We start from the raw sequence: 24,950 nt of genomic DNA on the forward strand, positions 1-24,950 counted from the left end.
TGTGTGTGTGTGTGTGTGTGTGTGTGTGTGTGTGTGTGTGTGTGTGTATGTGTGTGTTGTGTGTGTGTTTTCGTGTTCACGCACAATCTGAATCAATACTACTAACATTAGAGAGACAACCAACAATAACTATTGCATCAAATATGACTGTAAAGTATTTTAATGCGATGAGAAGTTACAAACTGAATTTTTACCCAGCCCACGTCCTGCGTATTACGTTAAGTAAGATGTATTAACTCCATAGTATCGTTCGCTGAGCGTGGACACTGCAGCAGACGCTTCGCCATAAACAGAAAGAAATCACCTGCAGTGAGCGGATATCACTGCCTGCGTGTTCTTATAGTAACCAACGCGAGACTCTACTCACAGGTGCCATGGAGCAATTGCAACGGGTATCATTTCATTAGTCATCAGAATATCAACCAGTGATGAAATGTCCAGTCTATTTGAATCCCAAGAAAATATGAACCTTCTCACAAAGGAATGTGAGGTGATATCAAAATTTATCCAACATACAAAAATTAACTGCAGGGCTTTCATGTATGCAGCAGTAGCACACAAGGAAATATTATGTCTTGGAAGCGTATATTTCATTTCCTCTTCTCATATTAACGCCCTTGTTTTAGTATGAAGTGAGAAAATAAACACGAAAAACTAAAGTTCCTGAGAAGCATTTAAGTCATTACCTCTTCTCATATCATAACTTTTGTTTTAGTATGAAGTAAAAAAATAAATAGTTTAGGATTTTGAAGCATAGTATGACACCAGATTCTTATCGTAGGCGCTATCGGAAACGCAAAAACAGGGAGCTGTCCATTCTTTTGTCCAATAGTCTGTTTCCTTTCATGCAATACTCTCGCTAGGGAATTCTTATTTAAGGACTTGTGGGCATCAAGTTCTTCAGCAGAATAAGCCTTATGTTATTGTGCTAATTACGGTATGGAAAAATTAAACAAAGACGAGTTCCCCTAAAGCAGTGAGGATATTTGCACATGTCTGTATTCAGCAATGACTGCCAGCTGCCACAACACTTCACAGAAATCATGCGGCAGGCAACACAACTGTGCGTACGCTTCAGACTTCATTCAGTAATACGTCAGTAGATGGATGGAAACGTCAAATTAACGTCGCTTTCCGAGTCGTATTCAATCCAGAATGAGGTGTTATTAAGGTAGTTGAGCGTTCTAGCAATTACACTTTCATAATTCCAATATGAGCATTCCGACAGCCAAAAGAACCCGTTAGTGTGAAACCATCGGGAACTGCATTAACAGCAAACTGCAAGAACTTGAGACAATACGTCGACTCTTCACTGGGTGACCTATTACTGTTATTTAGGATTCTCTGTGTCCTAGTCGTAATGCAAATGGAACTTCAGAGGCGCTTTCCGCTATTCTTGACAAACATCAGCAACTTATAATCACTGCTAGTTATAACTGCGTGATGATAATGGTTCAGGTTGTCAGTAGTTGCGGTGGTGTTATGCTGTCAAACTGCTTACAGTAACATTAATGGTGGCGCATATAATTTAGCGCTGACTACATACTTAAGTAAAGATAGTGCTGTAGCGTCGTCGCTTCTCTTTATTTATCCTCAGCTTGAGTAATACAATTTTACGAACATAGTACAACATTCGCGAGCTGCTAATGATGCAGTATGACTACAGATATCATCGTGCGGGTATTACATTAATTCTGCAATGAATTGCTTAACAAATATTACCCTCAGCTGTGCAGCTGGAATGACTCATTACACAGGTACTCTATGTTGCATTTGGTTAAGTGATCAGTTCGCTGCAGTCCTGCTTCTACTGTTCGTAAATACTTGTATACTTCAAAAAGGGTTCAAATGGCTCTGAGCCCGAGGCAGGATTCGAACCTGCGACCGTAACAGTTTTAGTCTGCCAGAAAGTTTCATATCAGCGCACACTTCGCTGCCGAGTGAAAATCTCATTTTGGAAACGGGCAGCTATTTGTGTACGCGGTGATGGTGCCCGATAGCCAGCCAGGTGGGTTCCATAGAGTTCACATCAGGCGAATTTAGTCGCCAAGACACCTACTAAGTTTACTATAATGCTCAGAGACAAGGACAATTATACTGCTGAGAGATGACATCGTCGTCGGTAAACACAACAAGCATGAAGGGATGCAGGTGATTCGCAGCTGTCAATATGTCTTCGATTCCTACCACAGGTCACATGCAAGCGTTGGAGAATGTCTCCCATAGTTGATACTAGATAAGTGCACGTGTGGTCTAGGAGGAGCGTTTCATTAGTAATGAAACCGTCTTCGGTTCCAGGATCGAACCCCGCCACCGCTTAGATGTTGAATAAAAATCATCAGCAATAGCGGCCGACGACTTACAGCATAAGAAGTCACCCCTCTTTCGGTCAACGGCCTTGTAAAAGAGGGTGGAGTAACGGGCAGCTTGCTCTTGGGTAGGAAACTGCCCATAAAGGGTGCAAGAATTAGCAATGATCAACGGCATGAGGATGCAGAAAGCAATGGAAACCACAGCATTAAAGATATACAGTATAATGTGTATCAACAGTAGGCCTGTAATTGAACAAATGTCACGATGATCTCTCCGTCCCCAAAAGATTACGGAATAGTCCCCCATACGCATCTCCGAGAGGGGACTGCCAAGGGGGAGGTGACCGTGAGAAAAATATTGAATAATAACGCTCTACCAATTGGGAAGTGGAATGTCAGAAGCTTGAACGTAATAAGGAAGCTAAAAAATCTGAAAATGGAAATGCAAAGGCTCAATCTAGATATAGTCGGATTCAGTGAACTGAATGGAGAAAAGACAAGTATTTGTGTCAGATGAGTATAGGGTAAATCATCTTCACCAGGAAACATAATGGGAGTAGGGTTCGTTGTGAATACGAAGATAGGGCAGAGAGTGTGTTACTGTGAACACTTCGGCGACAGAGTCGTTCTCATCAAAATCGACAGCAAACTAACGCCGACAGCGATAGTTCAGGTATACATGCCGACGTCGCAAGCCGAAGAAGGAGAGATAGAGAAAGTATATGAGGATATTTAACGGATAATTCAGTACGTAAAGGCAGATGCAAGTCTAATAGTCATAAGGATTTGAATGCGGTTGCAGGGGAAGGAGTAGAATGAAGGATTACGGGAGAATATGGGTTTGGTACCAGGAAAGAGACAGGAGAAACTTAAGTTGAGATCTGCAATAAATTTCGGATGCTAATAGCGAATACTCTCAAGAGGAGTAGGTACACATGGGAAAGGCCGGGAGGTATGGGAAGATTTCAGCTAGATTACATCATGGCAGAGATTCCAAAATCAGACACTGGATTCTGAGGCATACTCAGGCGCAGATACAGACTGAAATGGCAATTTAGTATTGATGAAGAATAGGAGGGAGTTTAAGAGACAAGTTAGAAGAATCAATGCGCAAAGAAGTGGAATGAGGAAGTACTAAGGAATGAAGAGTTACGCTTGAAGTTCAGTGTTTCTATCGATACTGCGATAAGAAGCAGCTCAATAGGCCGTTCACTTGAAGAAGGATGGACATCTCCAAAAAGGTCGGTCACAGAAGTTGGAAAGAAAAACGTAGACACAAATAAGGTAGCTGCGAGGTAACAATGGGTAACATAAGAAATTCTTCAAATGGTCGACGAAAGAAGGAGGTGTAAAATGTTCGGGGAAATTCAGGAATACAAAATACAGAGCACTTTGTAATGAAAGAAATACGGAGTACAAAAAGCTACGGAAAAATGGCTGCATGGGAAACGTGAGTAAATCGAAAGCTAAATGATTGTCGGAAGGATTGATTTAGCATATAGGAATGTCAAAACAACCTTCACCGAAACTAAAAGCAAGGACTGTAACATTAAGAGTTCAATGGGAATACCACTGTTAAATTCGTAGCAAAAAATGGTTCAAATGGCTCTGAGCACTATGGGACTTAACATCTATGGTCATCAGTCCCCTAGAACTTAGAACTACTTAAACCTAACTAATCTAAGGACAGCACACAACACCCAGCCATCACGAGGCAAATTCGTAGCAGGTGTGGGAAAAGTACACTGGTTGAAAGAACACACTGAGTGCCTGTATGTCTGATAACGTGGTAGAAGATAAATCAGGAGTCGATATAGATAGAAGAGATAGGCGATCCAGTACGGAATCCGAATTTAAAAGAGCTCTGAAGACTTCAAATCAAGTACGGTACAAGGGATAGATAACATTTCATCAGAATTTCTAAAATCGTTGGTGGGAAATGGCAAGAAAGCAACTTTTCACGCTGGTGTGTAGAATGGATAGCCTCGGGTTATTCCATCTGACTTTCGGAAAAATATCATCCACACAATTCCGAAGATTGCAAGAGCCGATAAGTGCGAGAATTATGGCACAATCAGCTTAACGTCTCATGCATCCAAATTGCTGGCAAGAATTATATACAAAAGAATGGAAAAGAAAACTGAGGATGTGTTAGGTGGCGATCAGTTTGTCATTAGGAAAGGTAAAGGCACCAGGGAGGCAAATCTGACGTTGCGGCTGATAATGGAAGCAAGATTAAAGAAAAATCAAGACACGTTCATAGAATTTGTCCTCATGAAAAAAAAGCGTCCAACTACGTAAACTGGTGCAAGATGTTCGAAATTCTGAGAAAAATAGTGGTAAGCTATAGGGAAAGACGTGTAATATACAATATATAAAAGATCCAAGAGGGAATAATACGAATGGAAGACCAAGTACAAAGTGCTCGGATAGAAAAGGGTGTAAGACAAGGATGTAGCCTTTCACCCCTACTGTTCAATCTATACATCGAGGAAGCAATGATGGAAATAAAAGATCGGCTAGAGTGGAATTAAAATACAGAGTGAAAGGGTATCAATGCTCAAATTCGCTGATGACATTGCCGTCCTCAGAAAAAGTGAGGTACATGACGTGCTGAATGGAATCAAGAATCTAATGAGTGCAAAATATGGACTGGGAGTAAATCGAAGCAATACAAAAGTAATAAGTAGCAGAAATGAGAACAAATCAGAATCGGTGATCTCGAAGTAGATGAAGTTAAGGTATTCTGATGCCTAGGCAGCAAAGTAACCCATGACGGACGGAGCAAGGAGGGCATAAACAGCAGACTTGCGCTTGCAAAAAGGGTATTCCTGGACAAGATAAGTCTGCTAGTGTGATACATAAATCTTAATTTGGGGAAGAAATTTCTACGAATGTACGTTTGGATCACAACATCGTATGGTAGTGAAACGCAGACTGTGGGAAAACAGATAAATAAAAGATTCGATCATTTAGATGTGGTGTTACATGAGAGTGTTGAAAACCAGGTGCACTGATAAGGTAAGGAATGAGGAGGTACTCCGCAGCATCGGCGAGGAAAGACATATATAAAAATACTGACAAGAAGAAGGAGCATCAGCGATTAACTTCCCTGCTAGTGAGGGAGGTGTAGAGGGTAAAAATTGTAGAGGAAGACAGAGCTTGGAATAAATCCAGCAAATAATTGATGATGCAAATTGCAGGTAATACTCCGAGATGAATTCGTGGCGGACCGCATAAAGTCGATCAGAAGACTGACTCAAAGCGCTGTTCTGGCTTCGAGACACGGCAATTATACTGTTGGAAAGATGACATTGCCGTCGGGGAAGACATCGATTATGAAGGGACGCAAGTGGCTCGAAGTTGTCAGTGTGTCCTCGATTACAACCATAGGTCCCATACAAGCGCAGGAGAATCCGTCTCATAGCATAATACTGTTCCCACCATCCTGCATCTGGCGTGCTGCATGTTTAGAGCCACCGTTCACTTCGATGACGGCGTTTGTGGAGAGGACCAGCGATGTAGTGTAGCAAAAATGTGGTTCACCCGAAGAGCCGACATATTCCCATTGGTCGAAGGTCGAATCCCGATGGTCCTGTGCCCACTGCAGTCGTAACTGACGATGTCGTTGGGTCAACGTGTGCATACGTAGTGGTGGTCTGCTGCCGAACTGCTTGTTCAACAAACTTCTTCGTGTACCAGCATTGTGCTCTTTCGGTAGAGATGCCACAGATCACCATCTGCCCTACTTTACAGAGCAGTTAATCCCCTGAACCGACGTTCTGAGAAGAGTCGTGAACGTACAAACATTTAGCGCATACGATAGTTTCACTATCCTCCTACCTCTTTTCGTAGACACTCACGTCAGTTGCACGTGAACATGGGACCAGCTCCGCCGTTTTCGAGATACTCATTCACTGGATCTTCGTAATAATAATCTACACTTTGTCAAAGTCGCTAATCTCACTGGGCTTCCACATTTGTAGCTCATATCTTTGTTAGGGTAATCCCCAATTCGTGTCTGCTCCGCTTACGTACTTTCGTAACTGCGTCACGTGCCCGCAACGCCACCGGACGGCATCCAACGTCGCGGTCGGGAGTGGTCATAATTTTTTGACTTGTCAGTGTAAATGAGCTAATTGACATCAGTAACCATACACACAAGGGCTACTGTATAGTATTATTATTATTATTATTATTATTATTATTTCTTCCCTTTCTCAGACGTTATGTCTGGTTAGAAATGGAAAGTGACGCGGACCTTGATCAAGCGTGACTTCCTTTTAACTGTACGGTGCATGTTACATTGCATTTAGGAACTTTCGGGTAATTGGACATGTATCAATAATTACAGATTTCTGTAGTTGTATATATACGTTTGGATGTAGCTGTATTGCGTTGAGGTACTGGTGGATATTGTGTGGTATGATTCCTGTAGTTGATATTATAATTGGTATGTCAACTATATCCTGATGCCAGATGTCCTTGACTTCCTCAGCCAGTTGGATGTATTTTTCAATTTTTTCTCCTGTTTTCTTCTGTATATTTGTTGTATTGAGTATGGATATTTCGATTAGTTGTGTTAATTTCTTCTTTTTATTGGTGAGTATGATGTCAGGTTTGTTATGTGGTGTTGTTTTATCTGTTATAATGGTTCTGTTCCAGTATAATTTGTATTCATCATTCTCCTGTACATTTTATGGAGCATACTTGTATGTGGGAACGAGTTGTTTTATTAGTTTATGTTGTATGGCAAGTTGTTGATGTGTTATTTTTGCTGCATTGTCATGTCTTCTGGTGTATTCTGTATTTGCTAGTATTGTACATCCGCTTGTGATGTGATCTACTGTTTCTATTTGTTGTTTGCAAAGTCTGCATTTATCTGTTGTGGTATTGGGATCTTTAATAATATGCTTGCTGTAATATCTGGTGTTTATTGTTTGATCCTGTATTGCAATCATGAATCCTTCCGTCTCACTGTATACATTTCCTTTTCTTAGCCATGTGTTGGATGCGTCTTGATCGATGTGTGGCTGTGTTAGATGATATGGGTGCTTGCCATGTAGTGTTTTCTTTTTCCAATTTACTTTCTTCGTACCTGTTGATGTTATGTGATCTAAAGGGATGTAGAAGTGGTTATGAAATTGTAATGGTGTAGCCGATGTATTTATATGAGTGATTGTTTTGTGTATTTTGCTAGTTTCTGCTCGTTCTATAAAGAATTTTCTTAAATTGTCTACCTGTTCATAATGCAGGTTTTTTTTACATCGATAAATCCCCTTCCTCCTTCTTTTCTGCTTAAAGTGAATCTTTCTTTTGCTGAATGTATGTGATGTATTCTATATTTGTGGCATTGTGATCGTGTAAGTGTATTGTGTTTCTAGGTCTGTGTTACTCCATTTCACTACTCCAAATGAGTAGGTCAATATTGGTATAGCATAAGCATTTATAGCTTTTGTCTTGTTTCTTGCTGTCAATTCTGTTTTCAGTATTTTTGTTAGTGTTTGTCTATATTTTTCTTTTAGTTCTTCTTTAATATTTGTATTGTCTATTCCTATTTTTTGTCTGTATCCTAGATATTTATAGGCATCTGTTTTTTCCATCGCTTCGCTGTGGTTATCCAATATGTAATCTTCTTGTTTAGTGTGTTTTCCCTTGACTATGCTATTTTTCTTACATTTGTCTGTTCCAAAAGCCATATTTATATCATTGCTGAATACTTCTGTTATCTTTAGTAATTGGTTGAGTTGTTGATTTGTTGCTGCCAGTAGTTTTAGATCATCCATGTATAGCAAATGTGTGATTTTGTGTTGGTATGTTCCAGTAATATTATATCCATAATTTGTATTATTTAACATGTTGGATAATGGGTTCAGAGCAAGGCAGAACCAGAAAGGACTTAATGAGTCTCCTTGGTATATTCCACGCTTAATCTGTATCGGCTGTGATGTGATATTATTTGAATTTGTTTGGATATTAAGTGTGGTTTTCCAATTTTTCATAACTATGTTTAGGAACTGTATCAATTTAGGATCTACTTTGTATATTTCAAATATTTGTAGTAACCATGAGAGGGGTACACTATCAAAAGCTTTTTGGTAGTAAATGTATGCGTAGTGTAGCGACCTTTGTTTAGTTTTAGCTTGATATGTCACCTCTGCATCTATTATCAGTTGCTCTTTACATCCTCGTGCTCCTTTGCAGCAGCCTTTTTGTTCTACTTTTATAATTTTGTTCTGTGTTGTATGTGTCAATTTCTGTGTAATGGCTGAAGTCAACATTTTGTATATTGTTGGTAGGCAGGTTATGGGGCGATATTTAGCTGTGTTTGCTGTGTCTGCTTGTTCTTTAGGTTTCAGATAAGTGATTCCATGTGTAAGTGTATCAGGGAATGTGTATGGGTCTGCAATCTAACTGTTAAATAATTTAGTTAGATGTGAATGTGTTGAGGTGAACTTCTTTAGCCAGAAATTTGCTATTTTATCTTTTCCAGGGGCTTTCCAATTGTGTGTAGAATTAATTGCTCGGGTGACTTCATGTTGCAAAATTATCACTTCAGGCATTTGTGGTATCATCTTGTATGTGTCTGTTTCTGTTTGTATCCACCGTGCATGTCTGTTATGTTGTACCGGGTTTGACCATATGTTGCTCCAAAAGTGTTCCATGTCTGTTATGTTTGGTGGATTGTCTATTTTAATGTGTGTGTTATCTATTGTCTGCTAAAATTTCTTTTGGTTTGTGTTGAATGTTTGGTTTTGTTTCCTTCTGTTTTCACTTTTTTTGTATCTTCTTAGTCGTTTGGCCAATGCTTGTAATTTCTGCTTCTTTTCATCTAATTGCTCCATCGCTTCTTGTTGTGAGATTTTACCTAACCTTTTTCGTTTTTTGTCTGATATTTCTTTTCTTATAAACTGTGTTAGCTGTCCAATGTCTTTTCTCAGCTTTCCTATTCTGATCTGTAGCCTGTGTTGCCATGCTGGTTTTGTGGGTTTCTTCTGTGTGTTGGTTGGTTCTGATCTCTGCCTAGTGTGTATATTTTGTGTAGTGAGTGCTCCTGTATAAACCAGTAGTTGTAACTCTTCCATCGTTGTGTTTTCATTTATCTTGTTGTGTATTATTGTGTTGATAGTTTTTATTGTTGTTTCGACTTGTGGGTTATTTGGCTATCTATGCAAGAATGGTCTAATGTCTGTATTTGTGTCTTTGTATTCTATATATGTCAGCTGAAATTTTTCTTCTATATCTAACATGTGTGTCACTTCATGTTATATTTGTGCTTGTTCTGGTGGCTGTCTTAAGATTTCGTTTTCCTCTGATTGTTTAGTTGATCATGTTGTTCTTTGTTTGTTTGCTCTGGGATGTTTGAGTCCATTACTGTATTTTCTTCTTCTTCTGATTGCACATTATTTTGTTCCAGTATTTGCTGTGCTTGTTGTTTGATGTTTTCTAATTCTGACTGGGGTATCCTGTTATTTTTTTTATTACTACACGGATCTGATCAGCTAGTCGTTGTTCTGTTAAAAATTTTAATTCTGGGTGTGTATACTTGTGATCTGTATCCAGTTGTGTTGGTTCCTAGGTTTGTTGCTTGGTAATAACAGAACATGAGGTGTCGATTAACTTCATCTGACCATCTCATCCTCTGTCTTTGTTTTCCTTCTAGGGTGGTTGCAGGAAGCATATCCTGAAAAACACCTCTATTTGGATTTAAATCATTTTCCAGTTGGCTAGCAGTGTCGTTACCATTGTGGGCGGGCATAGGGTTCAATCGTCGTCCCCGACCATGACGGCGCTTGTCCGAGGCTTCTTTAGTTCTGTCCTGAACCAAGTAATCACAATAAAAGGGGGATTAGCCCTATTAGTGGTTTGTTCTTTTCGTCACCTTTTACGACTGGCAGAACATACCGGAGGCCTATTCTTTTCCCGGGCCTTATTATTATTATTATTATTATTATTGGGGAGGTCAGACACAACGCATTAACAGCCTGAAATCTTCCTATTTCTGCCAATTGAGAAGCAACGAGTCCATCAGTCAACTCATTCACAAGTAGGAACTACAGTGCACAAACTTTAAATTGTTTGAGTTTAAATGGGAGTGCAGGGTGGAGGTCAAGTAAATGCCACTAGGGAGGCCGCAGGGGAAGCATGTCATGTAACTAGTGTCCACCATTACTCTGGACAGTTGCCTTTCTTGTCTGAGAATGAGTTTTAGGCAGCAATCGCGATATACTGGGGGACAGTTGCCTTTCTTGTCTGAGAATGAGTTTTAGGCAGCAATCGCGATATACTGGGGTTTGCTTCACCATTCATTCTAACACACACACACACACACACAAAACCGTACTTACTACACGAACACAACACAGGCGCCAGCCGGGGTGGCCGAGCGGTTCTAGGCGCTACAGTCTGGAACCGCGCGATTGCTACGGTCGCAGGTTCTAATCCTGCCTCGTGCATGGATGTGTGTGATGTCCTTAGATTAGTTAGATTTAAGTAGTTCTAAGTTCTAGGGGACTGATGACCTCAGAAGTTAAGTTCCATGGTGCTCCGAGCCATTTGAGCCACAACACAGGGAAAACAAGTGTGGCGTCCAGGATTGATCAATTTGGAAGAGATTTTCATCTATGATAGGAATAACAATTAAACTGAGGGAGCCACACACACACACACACACACACACACACACACACACACACACACACACACAAATAAACAACCGCACTTACTACACGAACGCAACACAGGGAAAACAAGTGTGGCGTTCGGGATTTATAAATGTGAAAGAGATTTTCGTCTATGATAGCAATGACAATTAAAACGAGGGAGTTAGATGTAAGTAGTACCATTACTCTCATTGACTCGCTAATTTTCTGCTTAATAAAAACCCACACAAACTGAATATCGTTCATACCACTCACCGTTCATCATCTTACATATACAGGTGTTAAGAAAAGTCTTTTTTTATTCTGAGCCTTATGTAGGCGTTACAATTATCAACAGTGGTGAGGGTACTAGCTAATACCTGATTGCACTCAGGGGTAATTACCTAAGAAAGATTGGGAACCATGGCTTTAGAAAAATAGCATCCCAAAAGACTTGCGATCATATCGGTACTAAATGGTAATACACTTGTCTTGGCGCAAAAAATAATTTCATTTACCATCTCATGGCGCACTTCGGTAGAATCTCATCACCAAATCCGTGGCTTGAAGCCTACAATATAAGAAATATGTTAAAAGTCACACATTCCAAAAACGCAGTGGAATTGAGAACGTACATGTCAAAATAAACAGAAAGTGTTCAGACTCCAGTCCGTAACACAGTGAGTGCCCAAAGTGAAGCAGGCATTTCCACATGGCACAACGTCAACAAACCTTTCAGGCGACTGTTAACAGCACAAATATAAAACTTCCGGGCAGAGTTAAACTGTGTGCCACACCGAGACACGAACTGTGGCGGAAGTAGAGCTGTGAAGGACGGGTCGTGAGTCGTGCTTGGGTAGCTCAGTTGATACGTCGCGCGGTTGGCGCCAGTACCCCTTTCTTGTAGTGTCAGCCTCCCCATCGACTTCGCTTCTTTCCGGCTGCAAGTCGGTTGTTCATCGCGGGTTCGGCTATTTAAGTCCGCAGCGTCGAGGCAGAAACTCCGACTGTGTGGTCTGTCGGTTGCGGTTACAACACGGACAGGATGCTGGCCCGTACTTGTTGCGCATGCACGTTGCGCGTAGTATTACTGGAGTGCTGCGGCCGGAGACGGCGGAAAGGTTTCGGATTCCTGCATAAGGAGTGGTGTTTGGCTTTTCTCGTCACGCAGTGCATGTTGAGAAGAAGAGCTTGCCGGAGCGTCGCCTTGCATTAACCGTTCGGCCGGGCATGTGGTGTGTGTTAATTTAAACAGGTGCCATTGTGTGCTTATATAAATTTGTTAATGGTTAACTAATGTTGTCTTCAGTGACGAGTCGGATGTGTGAAAGTTATGTCACACGCGACATGATAACGGGGCTTGGGCTTTTCATCTTAGTTACCCACCATTTGTGACAGATTTGCAGCTATAAATAAGTAAACCCGGTGAGTTCCTCATTATTGAGTGATGGTATATCTAAAATTGCTGTAACTTTGGTGATTAAGTACCAAAATTGCACCTTAATTAAGGAGTAACGAAATTCTATGCTGTCTTGTAAAACTATAACAGGTCCAATGAAAATGTAGTTCTGGTGACCCGTTTAAGGTAATACTAAGCTGTTGCTATTACGTTTCAAGGAACAATCTTATTTACGCATGTACTACAGTGTTAAATGAATTTTTGAGGGTTGAGTTAAGGGATTTTTTTTGCGAGCCTTCCTGTTTTAATGTTATTCCTTTATATAATATGAATGTGCAATCGCAAGTGTGCTGATGAAGTTGATTTATGTTTCAGTTGGGCAGAGCGCAGTGTATTTCGTCAGGTACGTTGCGACGTGGCACCGGAGCTTGACGACTTTGCCGTTGCCAATAGAACTGTGTTTCGTTAGACCGGGCTCTATGTTCTGGCCTTCTGTCTCGAGCTCGTCGTTAAGTGGGATATTGCTGTTCTCTTTTTCCTGGCTCGGTCAGATTGTTAAGCTTTGTAGCTCGTTCCTCCACCGCCTTGGAGGAAGCACCTTTCTCTCGAAATATGAATTTAAACTTGTAAAACTGGGTCTCTCTGTAATTAGTGCCCGAACAGATTGCTGGAGGCTCCACCTTATTAATTCTGTATTCCCTTATCAGATATTTGTATCATATTTGTACCTCGCATACTGATTCTGAAGTTTAATTCTGGTAAAGGAGGGTTTCATGTGCGTATGTTCTCAGGTAATGTTTTGATGCTGAGGCGCTGTTTTTTATTAACTGTTTGTTATTTAATTAGTGCCTACCTGTACTGGCATCAACTGGATTGTTCCTTAGCCAGAAGTTCGTGTATTCGGTGTCTTCACTGGTGAGCGTTCAAGTTTTAGAAGTTGCCATATTGTTAATTGTGTACATTATGTTATGCCTTCATACCTTGGTATGAATAATATTGCAAAAGAGAAGTCATTGTACATGATAGTCTCGCAGGTTCAGAGCTTCGCAAGTTTTGGTTCTATTAAGTGTTTACACCAACAGATATTTTCTTAAAGTGTTTTATGCATTTGCTATGCAGATTTCAACAGGGGATTGAGAACATTTTTTATTGTGCTTGTTGAATTTATCGAATTCATTGTATTTAAATTGTGCAAGCTAATAAACATTGTTCAACACAAGCTGTGTATGTTTGGTAATTATGACCTTGAAAGCTTCCTGTCCTATTATTGAACACACTTTCCCGACATAGGCAAAAGTCCCGAGTTCGAGTCTCGGCCTGGCACACAGTTGTAATCTACCAGGACGTTTCATAACAGCCACTCTTCGCTGCAGAGTGAAAGTTTCATTCTGGAAGCACATATACAGTTGGAAAAAACGCATGACACAATGCTATCTCGTAATACTTGTTTATTACGTTTCGTTGCTCACGGTAAGAAAGATTAGAATCACATGTGATGTTGTGATTGTAATCTTTCTTATCGTGAGAATAGTCGGTGGCTGAAGCCAGTTGTAACAAGCAAATATTACAAGACAGCATTGCGCCATAAATCTTCGCCAATAAACTATCTTTCCGGTAGGTAGCGTCAGTGACAGTAATGCATCTGACGGCAGACATACACTCCTGGAAATTGAAATAAGAACACCGTGAATTCATTGTCCCAGGAAGTGGAAACTTTATTGACACATTCCTGGGGTCAGATACATCACTTGATCACACTGACAGAACCACAGGCACATAGACACAGGCAACAGAGCATGCACAATGTCGGCACTAGTACAGTGTATATCCACCTTTCGCAGCAATGCAGGCTGCTATTCTCCCATGGAGACGATCGTAGAGATGCTGGATGTAGTCCTGTGGAACGGCTTGCCATGCCATTTCCACCTGGCGCCTCAGTTGGACCAGCGTTCGTGCTGGACGTGCAGACCGCGTGAGACGACGCTTCATCCAGTCCCAAACATGCTCAATGGAGGACAGATCCGGAGATCTTGCTGGCCAGGGTAGTTGACTTACACCTTCTAGAGCACGTTGGGTGGCACGGGATACATGCGGACGTGCATTGTCCTGTTGGAACAGCAAGTTCCCTTGCCGGTCTAGGAATGGTAGAACGATGGGTTCGATGACGGTTTGGATGTACCGTGCACTATTCAGTGTCCTCTCGACGATCACCAGTGGTGTACGGCCAGTGTAGGAGATCGCTCCCCTCATCATGATGCCGGGTGTTGGCCCTATGTGCCTCGGTCGTATGCAGTCCTGATTGCGGCGCTCACCTGCACGGCGCCAAACACGCATACGACCATCATTGGCACCAAGGCAGAAGCGACTCTCATCGCTGAAGACGACACGTCTCCATTCGTCCCTCCATTCACGCCTGTCGCGACACCACTGGAGGCGGGCTGCACGATGTTGGGGCGTGAGCGGAAGACGGCCTAACGGTGTGCGGGACCGTAGCCCAGCTTCATGGAGACGGTTGCGAATGGTCCTCGCCGATACCCCAGGAGCAACAGTGTACCTAATTTGCTGGGAAGTGGCGGTGCGGTCCCCTACGGCACTGCGTAGGATCCTACGGTCTTGGCGTGCATCCGTGCGTCGCTGCGGTCCGGTCCCAGGTCGACGGGCACGTGCACTTTCCGCCGACCACTGGCGACAACATCGATGTACTGTGGAGACCTCACGCCCCACGTGTTGAGCAATTCGGCGGTACGTCCACCCGGCCTCCCGCATGCCCACTATACGCCCTCGCTCAAAGTCCGTCAACTGCACATACAGTTCACGTCCACGCTGTCGCGGCATGCTACCAGTGTTAAAGACTGCGATGGAGCTCCGTATGCCACGGCAAACTGGCTGACACTGACGGCGGCGGTGCACAAATGCTGCGCAGCTAGCGCCATTCGACGGCCAACACCGCGGTTCCTGGTGTGTCCGCTGTGCCGTGGGTGTGATCATTGCTTGTACAGCCCTCTCGCAGTGTCCGGAGCAAGTATGGTGGGTCTGACACACCGGTGTCAATGTGTTCTTTTTTCCATTTCCAGGAGTGTATATGTCACATGACAACTCTTATTGAAAAAGTACATGTATTGTTTAAATTACGTACATTCCTAGTCAGCCAGAAATTGATCACAGGAAATGAGTAAATCGAAATAGCTCAGTACATAAACTTCAACCGAAACGTTAAAATCAATATTACACATCAAAATCAAAATTACAAACAGCCCAATAAATATGGAACTTAAAAATGTGGAAGAAAGGTAGCAGAGGCACATTACAATTACATATTACCACTACCATTTCTGGTCTAGTAGCAGGTAATGCTTGTAACATCGAGACAGACATTCGTGGCATCCCAGAGAAGATGTTGCTAAAGGTATGAGTAATTCTAACGACACACTAATTGAATGCGTATATAGAAAGAGGACATGATGTTGAAACATGTAGAACTGAATTGCTAGCGTTACATAAGGCAGAAAAATTTTAAAAGATTACCACATGAAATTCTGAAAGCGTATGTGTGAAAGGAAGGTAAATAAAAAGTATGTTGCATGTGGAGGATATATACCACAATGTATTCTCGAAATTAATGATGGAGGTTACTCCCTCTTTAAATGAAAATCGTAACTCTCCACTTTCTGATACCGGAATGCCGTGGTCTATTATTTCGTCTGCTGTTTTGTTTTTCAAGAGCTTCAGTTAATTTCATATCATTTTATATTTAAAGTCATGTTCGACATAGAAAGGATGACACACTATGGGGGAGGAGGCGGGTGGGGGTTCGATATAGAACGTAGTTTAATGCACTTACGAGGAAAAATACTTATTTTGCTTCACCCGAACAAGTCATCGAGCCTGGACTGAAAAAGCTTCGTGACAACTACGCATTTGTGAATCCTCCACATAGATTCACACAGAAGAAGCCAGAAATGTAATTGTCAGTTGGAAAATAAAACAACTGAACTTTTATCGTAAATTTACCGAAACTTGTGGAAGACTAATTTTCTCCTGTCATTTCCAAGTGGTGTCATCTCCTCCTATTTGGAATAACAATATACATAATTATTAGTACTAGTGACAGCATTTTTGACACGAATACAATTGCCAGGAAGACCAGACTCATACTCACCGGCGTAGGTGATGGCATTGAGACCACCCTTGTCGAGGTTGGTCAGGCCCAGGTCACACTGTGCCACAGGCAGAATGTAAGCCATTGCAGTGGTGTCGAAGACGCTGATCATGGCTGCCGGGAAGGCCACCAACAGCAGTATGTAGTTGAACTTCCCGAAGCCTAGAACACACCGCCGTATGAGGAACACACGATCACATGAGCGCAATCAAGTGCAACTGAAGCTCATAGGACCACGCTACGGCAACTGTAAGATAGCATCCAGGTGCGACTGTCTGCCATAAGTTTTTAAGGCACGCATTGTATTTGACAGCCGGTGGTACTAGGCTATACTCAAAAGACAGCAGGTAAACTGGTAATGTGGCACATGGTCTGGGAAAACCCTGCACACTCTACCATTGGAGACGAATACGGGTGGGCAAGCCGCTGTGTCGGAAAAGAGAGACTTCTTTAATTAACAAGCAGACTTAATTACGTTAAATTCTTTAAAATTTGATATATCTTCTGTATCTCTGACGATTTTGATAAACTATCTGGTAATCAATAGAGGTTTAGAAGGTGTATCTGAACTCGTACTTATATAATTGTTTTCGTATTATATTCCAACTTGAGCTACATCCCAGAAATGTATTACGAGGTATAATAACCTCGTTTTTACACATAATAAATAATAAATTTATAAAATTAGCAACAGCCTAGTAAATCAGGCTATTGTATTTATCTGTAAGTGTATTTATTTTTAAATGTTTAAAATTTTTAAGTAATAAATTACAGTTGATTAATTATTGCACTGACAAAACTGTATGTTTTAAGAAGACTAAAAGACTAATCGAAAAAGCAAAAATTTTACTGGAAATCTCATAAAATTTCGGTCTAGTTTGATGTGTTGTACATGGGTTTAATATACACTCCTGGAAATTGAAATAAGAACACCGTGAATTCATTGTCCCAGGAAGGGGAAACTTTATTGACACATTCCTGGGGTCAGATACATCACATGATCACACTGACAGAACCACAGGCATATAGACACAGGCAACAGAGCCTGCACAATGTCGGCACTAGTACAGTGTATATCCACCTTTCGCAGCAATGCAGGCTGCTATTCTCCCATGGAGACGATCGTAGAGATGCTGGATGTAGTCCTGTGGAACGGCTTGCCATGCCATTTCCACCTGGCGCCTCAGTTGCACCAGCGTTCGTGCTGGACGTGCAGACCGCGTGAGACGACGCTTCATCCAGTCCCAAACATGCTCAATGGGGGACAGATCCGGAGATCTTGCTGGCCAGGGTGAGACGACGCTTCATCCAGTCCCAAACATGCTCAATGGGGGACAGATCCGGAGATCTTGCTGGCCAGGGTAGTTGACTTACACCTTCTAGAGCACGTTGGGTGGCACGGGATACATGCGGACGTGCATTGTCCTGTTGGAACAGCAAGTTCCCTTGCCGGTCTAGGAATGGTAGAACGATGGGTTCGATGACGGTTTGGATGTACCGTGCACTATTCAGTGTCCCCTCGACGATCACCAGTGGTGTACGGCCAGTGTAGGAGATCGCTCCCCACACCATGATGCCGGGTGTTGGCCCTGTGTGCCTCGGTCGTATGCAGTCCTGATTGTGGCGCTCACCTGCACAGCGCCAAACACGCATACGACCATCATTGGCACCAAGGCAGAAGCGACTCTCATCGCTGAAGACGACACGTCTCCATTCGTCCCTCCATTCACGCCTGTCGCGACACCACTGGAGGCGGGCTGCACGATGTTGGGGCGTGAGCGGAAGACGGCCTAACGGTGTGCGGGACCGTAGCCCAGCTTCATGGAGACGGTTGCGAATGGTCCTCGCCGATACCCCAGGAGCAACAGTGTCCCTAATTTGCTGGGAAGTGGCGGTGCGGTCCCCTACGGCACTGCGTAGGATCCTACGGTCTTGGCGTGCATCCGTGCGTCGCTGCGGTCCGGTCCCAGGTCGACGGGCACGTGCACCTTCCGCCGACCACTGGCGACAACATCGATGTACTGTGGAGACCTCACGCCCCACGTGTTGAGCAATTCGGCGGTACGTCCACCCGGCCTCCCGCATGCCCACTATACGCCCTCGCTCAAAGTCCGTCAACTGCACATACGGTCCACGTCCACGCTGTCGCGGCATGCTACCAGTGTTAAAGACTGCGATGGAGCTCCGTATGCCACGGCAAACTGGCTGACACTGACGGCGGCGGTGCACAAATGCTGCGCAGCTAGCGCCATTCGACGGCCAACACCGCGGTTCCTGGTGTGTCCGCTGTGCCGTGGGTGTGATCATTGCTTGTACAGCCCTCTCGCAGTGTCCGGAGCAAGTATGGTGGGTCTGACACACCGGTGTCAATGTGTTCTTTTTTCCATTTCCAGGAGTGTAAGATACATGTTTGTCAAGATGTATAAAAGTAATGCGCTAGAATTTTCGTTACACAGACCGAGTTCCGAAACAGTCAGTGGCCGTCTTCCCCCGTTCATCGAAAGATCATGTAAAAAATTGTTAAAATGTGGGTAGAGTAAGATTTTTTAATTTATTGGCTTTCGGTACGTGCCCATACGACCATCTCAACAATGGAATGTCATTTATGGTGATAGGAACGTTAGGACAACACAAAACCAAGTCCCCTTCGGTGAGCAATCCGCCGCGTTGACGGTGCAGCTGCCACCGCAGACGAATTGGATGTTAGTGTTGGTTCGATTAGACATGTTTTAATTTTTTGGTGTTGTTTTATTCCATGGAAGTCGACTAAATTTCAGTGCAGTGTTATTTCAAAATTTTCAATTTGTTGCATTAAACTTGTGATTCTTCTAGAAAGCTGTGTAGCAGCTATTTTCTGGATTTAAAGAGAATTAGTTTATTTTATGCTGATGACTGTTCAAGACGCTTACCTACGTATATCCAAAATTCCTGAGCATTATTTACGCCACATCTTGACTTCAGTTTAGTTGGAGAAGCTTTGTCTTTACGATGCACAGTTATAATGGCTTGGGCTTTCCTGTATTTGAATGACATGAGTCAGCAGTGCATGTATTCATGAGGGTGGAGACGCCAGTCGACATTTAGCTATCCTTATTTAGGTTTTCAGTGGCTTTATAAATAACTTCACGCAAATACGGGGATGATTCTCACTATAACGCCACGGCCGACTACCTGTGCCATCCTTCTCATCCTAGACTTGTACGTATGTGACCGCCCGGTTAGCCGTGCGGTCTGATGCACGGCGCTCCGGACTGGGAAGGCGCGCCTGGTCCCCGGCACGAATCCGCCCGGCGGACTTGTATCGAGGTCCGGTGAGCCGGCCAGTCTGTGGATGGTTTATAGGCGGTTTTCCATCTGCCTCGGCGAATGCGGGCTCGTTCCCCTTATTCCGCCTCAGCCGTACTATGTCGGCGAGTGCTCCGCAAACAAGTTCTCCACGTACGCGTACACCACCATTACTCTACCACGCAAACGTAGGGGTTACACTCGTCTTGTGTGAGACGTTCCCTGGGGGGTCCATCGAGGGCCTAACCGCACAATAACCCTGGGTTCGGTGTGGGGCGGCGGTGGGGTGAAGTGGACTGTGGTAGTCGTCCTGGGGTTGTGGAGCACTACGGTTGCAGCGGGGACGGAGCTCAAATAGTTCAAATGCCTCTAAGCACTATGGGACTTCATATCTGAGGTCATCATTCCCGTAGACTTAGAACTATTTAAACCTAACCAACCTAAGGTCATCATACACATCCATGCCCAAGGCAGTATTCGAACCTGCGGCCGTAGCAGCCGCGTGTTTCCGGACTGAAGCGCCTAGAACGGCTCGACCACAGCGGCTGGCCGGGGACGGAGCCTCTCCGTCGTTTCTAGGCCCCCAGTTAACATACAATACAATACAATACAATCTGTGTATGTGAATACTTTATCTTTATTGTTCTAAAATCATAATACTATGATCCATGTCCCTGTAAAAGATATCTACAGATGAATAAAACCTACCACTACTACTGTATAACTGCCACCACTGGTACTATTAAATTGCTACCGAAACGATAATTCTGAACTTGGCATGCATTCGCTGGCAACATTCCTGTACAAGGTGACCACAAAACTGCATAAATGGAAAGTGCTGTTGACGTGCTATTTTCACAGAATGGATTGATAGCCCGGGGCTAGAATTGTTAGCCAATCAACAGAGTTTAATGATGAAACTTCCTGGCAGATTAAAACTGTGTGCCGGACCGAGACTCGAATCCGGGACCTTTGCCTTTCGCGGGCAAGTGCTCTACCAACTGAGCTACCCAAGCACGACTCACGCCCCGCCCTCACAGCTTTGTATCAGGAGTGCTAGTTCTGCAAGGTTCGCAGGAGAGCTTCTGTAGTGTTTGGAAGGTAGGAGACGAGGTACTGGCAGTAGTAAAGCTGTGAGGACGGGGAGTGAGTCGTGCTTGGGTTGCTCAGTTGGTAGAGCACTTGCCCGCGAAAGGCAAAGTTCCCGAGTTCGAGTCTCGGTAGGGCTCACAGTTTTAATCTGCCAGGAAGTTTCATATCAGCGCACACTCCGCTGCAGAGTGAAAATCTCATTCTGGAGAGTTTAATGATACTTAGAAAGTGTATTTTTGTGCCATTAAACACTTTTTGAATGAAACAATAGCTATTTGCATTAACAAACTAAGGTAAGGGTAAATCAGAATGTCAGTGGTATTTGTTTCAGGATTCTAATGCGAATCGATCACGCAATATTATATTTTGAAAAGTTATCACATCGACACTACTTTGTGCCATTCAACTGCTGCTTACAGTGTGCTTGTGTGTCCCTGAGTGTACCTCGACTTGTCAGTTAGTGTATGACAGTCCAAGTAGTAGGCCGTGAGTGGACGATGGGATGTACCAATACAGAAGAAGCGTACATGCTCGTGCCTTATGGCGAGTGTTGGAATAATGCTGTTCACTCTTGCACGGTGTATGGGCCAGGAAATTCCAATCGACGTCGACCATCTCGGCAATTATTTATCAACCGCTTCAACCAGTGACGTGCAAGTGGTAGTGTATCACCTACACAACGTAATACAAGGAAACAACTAACGACAAAAGAGGGAAAAAGTAATGTTCTAGCTGCTGTTGCAGTTATTCCGCACGTTAGCTCCCCTGCAATCGCTAGAAGAAGTGGCATAAGTCAGACAAGTACCCTACGCATTCTCCATCGACACAGATTCCATCCCTATCACATACCTCTCCATCAAGAGCTGCAAGGAAACAATGATGAGAATGGCGTTAACTTCTGCACATGGGCATTAAAACAGGAGACTCCATGTGTATCACGTGTCTTGTTTAGTGATGAAGCCACATTTAAAATGGCCAGGTAAACAGCCAGAATATACACTGCTGACCTGCTGACTATCCCCACTGGCTTCATCAGATGGAACGTCAGCGTCCATGGAATGTAAACGTTTGACGTGGGATAGTGAACCATCAGCTTATAGACCCACTTTTTATAAAAGGAACACTGACCACGCACAGGTATAGTAGCCTCCTAACAGACCACCTTCCATAGATACTAGAAGACGTTCCTCCACTGACTAGGAGAAACCTCTGGTTCCAAAATGATGGCTGTCCAGTCCATAGTGCACGAAATATTACAGCATGTCTTCTGAATTTTTGTTGAATTGGACACAGTAAAGCTGTACTTTGGCCAGACCGTTCCCTGGATTTGATGCACGAGGACTTTTTCCTGTGGGGAAAACTGGAAGGCGCTATCTACGAGGACATAATAACTACCTCCGATGGCGTGCAACCTCCTGTGACATCTTCACTGAAATGCTAGCACGAGTGTCGCAGTCATTCCATACCAGACTGGAAGCGTGTACTGCCGCTGCTGGTGGTCATTTTGAACACAAACTGTTTCGTTAGTGTTCAGAATCCACATAACTAGTGTATGCACTTGTATTGGTCTTTAGTATGTAGTAATGTAGCTATTGTAGAAGTGTCGGTATGGGAACTTTTCAGAGTACGACGTCTCGTAAACCACCCGCACTAGAATCACACAAAAAACACCACTGACATTCTAACTTACCTTTCTTTTAGTCAATGTCAGTAGACCTTATTCCATTTAAAAAAAGTGTATCTCTGCACAAAAAATTCACTTAGTAAGTATTATAACAATCCGTTGGTTGGCTGCCGGCCGGAGTGGCCGAGCGGTTCTAGGCGCTAAAGTCTGGAACCGCGCGACCGCTACGGTCGCAGGTTCGAATCCTCCCTCGGGCATAGATGTGTGTGATGTCCTTAGGTTAGTTAGGTTTAAGTAGTTCTAAGTGTAGGGGACTGATGACCTCAGACGTTAAGTCCTATAGTGCTTAGAGCCATTTGAACCATTTGTTGGTTGGCTAACAATACGGGCCTCTCATCTCCAACCTTTCTGTGAAACTCGCGTATCATCTATAGCACTTCTCATTTCCCCAATAATTGCTGTTCAAATTTCAGGTGACTCACCCAGTATATTTGGTTGTGTCAGTTTCCCTGGTCTTCGATTACGTCAAGTCTGAATGATAAACAGGTTGTTTCGATCTGACTGTTCCTTGCTATTCAGAAGCGTGTGTAATGATGGGTGACTCATTTGGAGTTTTCTGTTTCTTGATAGCGTCAATGTTGATTGGCCAGCAGAAGTGATTGAAAAACAGCGCCAGTAATTTGAGCTGATCATCGTACAAAGGTCAAGAAACGTCGATGAAGATAGCAAAAAGCTGCTGTGAAAAGTGTTTTTGTCCTGTGCCGTGAAAACACGACAAAAAATTACATAAGATTATTTATGACGTGCTTGATTAGATATAAATGCAACAGGACAGAAAATAATGAACTGATAAGAAGTTATTGTAAGAAACTGATTGTGGTAATGTGACCACGTAAATTTTATCTGCATTTATTTTTATTGTTTAGCCAGACAAATAGCACATATGCATACACACAGGAATAAGAGATATTATAGTCATTAGTTTATAATGCTGAGATTTGGTGTTTATATTATTCTTTACAGATGTGTTCCTAATTTTTGTTTGTATAGCAGTATTCATATACAGTATTTAAATGTGTAAAGTGTAGTAGGTGGGGTATATAACTCAAATTTAAAATTTAAAGAAACGTCAAAAAATTTCTAAAAAGTAAAACAAAATAATACGCATTGAGCGTTTAGGTTAAATTTAACTAGTAATAGAGGGTGATATAAATTAAACTTCCAAAACGCTGTAGAGATAATATCACTGATCAGAATGACGTCAAATTTGCAAAGGAATATTGTCGGAGAAGGGGGAAAACGTATGACAGAAGAAAAAAATAGTATAAAAATAGATCAATAGATGGCGCTGTATGTGTCAGAATACGTAAATGAAAACAACTTTCATGCGCACGACCCAGTGAAGTTTGTATAAACGCGCCGGGTACACGGCTTTTCCTCCATATGCGTCTGCAACGTTCGCCATGACTGTCTCAGTGCAGAATCGAGCTCTGCTTGTAAAACTGTATTACAAGAATGAGGCAGAAGTTCCGAACACTGAAGGGTTTGAAAAATGGCGTTCGCCCGATAACTGCCGTGGGTCTGGAGAAAATGATTCAGAAATTTGAGAAGACGGGTTCTTCTGGTGTGCAACCCGGTAGAGGGAGGAAACGAATTGATTCGACGTCAGTGGAAGCAGTGGCCACAGCACTGCAGGAGGAGACGAGTGGTGGTGTGCAACCGTGTAGTGCACGGAGAGTTGCCCTAACTTTGGACATGCCCGTGAGCACGGTGCGTAAAATCCTACGAAACATCCTTCTTTGCTATCGATTCAAAATTGCCGAGGTGCACGGGTTGCTTCTGTTGACATACCAGCAAGAGAGACCTTTGCTTTATAATTTATTGCTCTCGTGGAAGTGGACAATGATTGGCCGTGGAAGAGTTTGTGGATAGACGAAGCGCACTTCCATCTGACAGGATACGTCAATACACAGAATTGTCGAATGTGGGCAACGGAAAATCCACACGCAAATCAACCAGTACCACTTCATCCTGAAAAGATATTTATCATAGGACCATATTTTGTCGAAGAGACAGGTAATTCCGGTCCTGTTGCCTGTACCGCAACTGGTAAGCGCTATGAATGTGTTTGCGCAACCATGTAATTCCAGCTCTCCAACAGCGTGGACGTGTAGATGCAAACATTTTTTGCAAGATGACGCACCTCCGCACATTGCAAATCCAGTTAAGCAGCTGCTGAAGCGCCATTTCGGAAATGCTAGAATTATCACTCGCCATTTCCTTACAGCCTGTCCGTCCCGATCACCTGATAATTAATCCGCGTGAGTTCCGACTTTGGGGAAATCTGAAAGAAGCTGTGTTCAGTGTTCCGACAGCAAACTTAGCTGCACTGAAGGCACGCAGTGCGCAACACATTCTGAACGTGACCGCGGAAACA

At 43.1% G+C, this 24,950-nt stretch overlaps 1 protein-coding gene across 1 annotated transcript in view; it reads right to left on the reverse strand.

The window, feature by feature from the left end:
- The window catches only part of LOC126188745 (synaptic vesicle glycoprotein 2C-like), a 240,347-nt gene that overhangs the window by 183,116 nt on the left and 32,281 nt on the right, over positions 1–24,950 (reverse strand). Inside the window, exon 3 of the mRNA XM_049930354.1 lies at positions 16,513–16,674. Within this exon, the coding sequence (XP_049786311.1) occupies positions 16,513–16,674 (162 nt within the window). The remainder of the gene's footprint in view (positions 1–16,512; positions 16,675–24,950) is intronic.

This window comes from Schistocerca cancellata, chromosome 5 (genome assembly GCF_023864275.1).
Source record: "Schistocerca cancellata isolate TAMUIC-IGC-003103 chromosome 5, iqSchCanc2.1, whole genome shotgun sequence".
NCBI classification, from domain to species: domain Eukaryota; kingdom Metazoa; phylum Arthropoda; class Insecta; order Orthoptera; family Acrididae; genus Schistocerca; species Schistocerca cancellata.